The sequence below is a fragment of the Sinocyclocheilus rhinocerous genome, unplaced genomic scaffold (assembly GCF_001515625.1).
Source record: "Sinocyclocheilus rhinocerous isolate Xijiao unplaced genomic scaffold, SAMN03320098_v1.1 scaffold2319, whole genome shotgun sequence".
Taxonomy (NCBI): Eukaryota; Metazoa; Chordata; class Actinopteri; order Cypriniformes; family Cyprinidae; genus Sinocyclocheilus; species Sinocyclocheilus rhinocerous.
Genome location: NW_015658546.1, coordinates 172,619 through 177,360, shown reverse-complemented (window position 1 = coordinate 177,360; position 4,742 = coordinate 172,619). Strand labels below are relative to the sequence as shown.

At 47.7% G+C, this 4,742-nt stretch overlaps 1 protein-coding gene across 1 annotated transcript in view; it reads right to left on the bottom strand.

The window, feature by feature from the left end:
* Window positions 1-4,742, bottom strand: part of clnk (cytokine dependent hematopoietic cell linker) — a 14,850-nt gene that overhangs the window by 4,154 nt on the left and 5,954 nt on the right. The window contains exons 7-9 of the mRNA XM_016531198.1: window positions 685-719; window positions 306-325; window positions 31-189 (exon numbers count right to left, since the gene is read on the bottom strand). Of these exons, the coding sequence (XP_016386684.1) occupies window positions 31-189; window positions 306-325; window positions 685-719 (214 nt within the window). The remainder of the gene's footprint in view (window positions 1-30; window positions 190-305; window positions 326-684; window positions 720-4,742) is intronic.

Here is a 4,742-nt window from a genome sequence, read left to right as displayed (position 1 = left end):
TGTGTGTGTGTGTGTGTGTGTGTGACTCACTGTGTCCACGCGGGTCTGTTGTTGTGCGATCTGGGTTGTGGTGACGTTGGTGCTGGTCTGGATGGAGGAGACTCATCAAACTGGTTAGGATAGTTAGTGGTGGTCTGTACTGGTGGGGGTGGTAAACGCAGGTGATCTCTGGGTAATGATCTCACCGGCCTGAAAGCGCAGCACACAATCACTACACTGAACAGGCGTGTGTTTTTCTCACAGGTGTGTATTTCAGTATGACGTCTGTCTGCACTGTTGCTGCAGCTCTTGTATTGTTTGATTACCTCTGCGGGGCTGCCGGGGCCTGTCATGAAGAGATTCACACAAATGATCATCAGCACAAAAACCAACATAAACTCATTCGGTGTAAAACATGATCCAAAACAGACTAAAGAAATGAAAACAGGACCACAGACTCATGGGAATTATAATATGTATTATATTTATTTAACATTACTACATATGAACTACTAGTCAAACGTTTGGCATCAGCACGATTTTTAAATGTTCTTGAAAAAGTCTCTTCTGCTCACCAAGGCTACATTTATTTGATCAAAAATACAGTAAAAACACTGATCAGTTTAATGAGTTAAGTCTTACTGAGTGCAAACGTGTGAATGGTAGTGTATAAATTAATAAACATTAGTCAGGTGTTTTCTTTACCCTGTCAGCAGATCCCATCAAGTCCAATTGCCCATCTGTTGACACAAACAATAATTCACAATTCAACACAAGCTCAAGTGTCTTATTGCTTTTATGATGTATTACATGTATTTTCATTAAAACATTGTTTTATATATCAGATACAGATAAACAGACAGACGGACGGACAGACGGATGAGCAGACGGACAGACAGACGGACAGATGAACAGACAGACAGACGGACAGATGAACAGACAGACGGACGGACAGACAGATGAACAAACAGACAGACAGACAGATGAACAGACAGACAGACAGATGAACAGACAGACAGACAGACAGACAGACAGACAGACAGACAGACAGACAGACAGACAGACAGACAGACAGACAGACAGACAGACAGACAGACAGACAGACAGACAGACAGACAGACAGACAGACAGACAGACAGACAGACAGACAGACAGACAGACAGACAGACAGACAGACAGACAGACAGACAGACAGACAGACAGACAGACAGACAGACAGACAGACAGACAGACAGACAGACAGACAGACAGACAGACAGACAGACAGACAGACAGACAGACAGACAGACAGACAGACAGACAGACAGACAGACAGACAGACAGACAGACAGACAGACAGACAGACAGACAGACAGACAGACAGACAGACAGACAGACAGACAGACAGACAGACAGACAGACAGACAGACAGACAGACAGACAGACAGACAGACAGACAGACAGACAGACAGACAGACAGACAGACAGACAGACAGACAGACAGACAGACAGACAGACAGACAGACAGACAGACAGACAGACAGACAGACAGACAGACAGACAGACAGACAGACAGACAGACAGACAGACAGACAGACAGACAGACAGACAGACAGACAGACAGACAGACAGACAGACAGACAGACAGACAGACAGACAGACAGACAGACAGACAGACAGACAGACAGACAGACAGACAGACAGACAGACAGACAGACAGACAGACAGACAGACAGACAGACAGACAGACAGACAGACAGACAGACAGACAGACAGACAGACAGACAGACAGACAGACAGACAGACAGACAGACAGACAGACAGACAGACAGACAGACAGACAGACAGACAGACAGACAGACAGACAGACAGACAGACAGACAGACAGACAGACAGACAGACAGACAGACAGACAGACAGACAGACAGACAGACAGACAGACAGACAGACAGACAGACAGACAGACAGACAGACAGACAGACAGACAGACAGACAGACAGACAGACAGACAGACAGACAGACAGACAGACAGACAGACAGACAGACAGACAGACAGACAGACAGACAGACAGACAGACAGACAGACAGACAGACAGACAGACAGACAGACAGACAGACAGACAGACAGACAGACAGACAGACAGACAGACAGACAGACAGACAGACAGACAGACAGACAGACAGACAGACAGACAGACAGACAGACAGACAGACAGACAGACAGACAGACAGACAGACAGACAGACAGACAGACAGACAGACAGACAGACAGACAGACAGACAGACAGACAGACAGACAGACAGACAGACAGACAGACAGACAGACAGACAGACAGACAGACAGACAGACAGACAGACAGACAGACAGACAGACAGACAGACAGACAGACAGACAGACAGACAGACAGACAGACAGACAGACAGACAGACAGACAGACAGATGAACAGACAGACAGACAGACAGACAGACAGACAGACGGACAGACAGACAGAAGAACAAACACAGACAGACGGACAGATGAACAAACAGACAGACAGATGAACAGACAGACAGACAGACAGACAGACAGACAGACAGACAGACAGACAGACAGACAGACAGACAGACAGACAGACAGACAGACAGACAGACAGACAGACAGACAGACAGACAGACAGACAGACAGACAGACAGACAGACAGACAGACAGACAGACAGACAGACAGACAGACAGACAGACAGACAGACAGACAGACAGACAGACAGACAGACAGACAGACAGACAGACAGACAGACAGACAGACAGACAGACAGACAGACAGACAGACAGACAGACAGACAGACAGACAGACAGACAGACAGACAGACAGACAGACAGACAGACAGACAGACAGACAGACAGACAGACAGACAGACAGACAGACAGACAGACAGACAGACAGACAGACAGACAGACAGACAGACAGACAGACAGACAGACAGACAGACAGACAGACAGACAGACAGACAGACAGACAGACAGACAGACAGACAGACAGACAGACAGACAGACAGACAGACAGACAGACAGACAGACAGACAGACAGACAGACAGACAGACAGACAGACAGACAGACAGACAGACGGACAGACAGACGAACAGACAGACGGACAGACAGACGAACAGACAGATGGACAGACAGATGAACAGACAGATGAACAGACAGATGAACAGACAAACAGACAGATGAACAGACAGATGAACAGACGGACAGACAGACAAACAGACGGATGAACAGACAGATGGACAGACAGACAGACAGACGGACAGACAAACAGACAGATGAACAGACAGACAGACAGACAGACAGACAGACAGACAGACAGACAGACAGACAGACAGACAGACAGACAGACAGACAGACAGACAGACAGACAGACAGACAGACAGACAGACAGACAGACAGACAGACAGACAGACAGACAGACAGACAGACAGACAGACAGACAGACAGACAGACAGACAGACAGACAGACAGACAGACAGACAGACAGACAGACAGACAGACAGACAGACAGACAGACAGACAGACAGACAGACAGACAGACAGACAGACAGACAGACAGACAGACAGACAGACAGACAGACAGACAGACAGACAGACAGACAGACAGACAGACAGACAGATGAACAGACAGACGGACAAACAGACAGATGAACAGACAGACAGACAGATGAACAAACAGACAGACAGACAGACAGACAGACAGACAGATAGACAGACAGACAGACAGACAGACAGACAGACAGACAGACAGACAGACAGACAGACAGACAGACAGACAGACAGACAGACAGACAGACAGACAGACAGACAGACAGACAGACAGACAGACAGACAGACAGACAGACAGACAGACAGACAGACAGACAGACAGACAGACAGACAGACAGACAGACAGACAGACAGACAGACAGACAGACAGACAGACAGACAGACAGACAGACAGACAGACAGACAGACAGACGGACAGACAGACAGAAGAACAAACACAGACAGACGGACAGATGAACAAACAGACAGACAGATGAACAGACAGACGGACGGACAGACAGATGAACAGACAGACAGACAGACAGACAGATGAACAGAGACGCATGAACAAACAGACGAACAAACAGACAGACAGATGAACAAACAGACGAACAAACAGACAGACAGACAGATGAACAGACAGACAGACAAATGAACAGACAGACGGACAGACAGATGAACAGGCAGACAGACAGACGGACAGATGAACAGACAGACAGACAGACAGACAGACAGACAGACAGACAGACAGACAGACAGACAGACAGACAGACAGACAGACAGACAGACAGACAGACAGACAGACAGACAGACAGACAGACAGACAGACAGACAGACAGACAGACAGACAGACAGACAGACAGACAGACAGACAGACAGACAGACAGACAGACAGACAGACAGACAGACAGACAGACAGACAGACAGACAGACAGACAGACAGACAGACAGACAGACAGACAGACAGACAGACAGACAGACAGACAGACAGACAGACAGACAGACAGACAGACAGACAGACAGACAGACAGACAGACAGACAGACAGACAGACAGACAGACAGACAGACAGACAGACAGACAGACAGACAGACAGACAGACAGACAGACAGATGGACAGACAGACAGACAGACAGACAGACGGACAGATGAACAGACAGACAGACAGACAGACAGATGGACAAACAGACAGACAGACGCATAGACAGACACAGACAGACAGACACACAC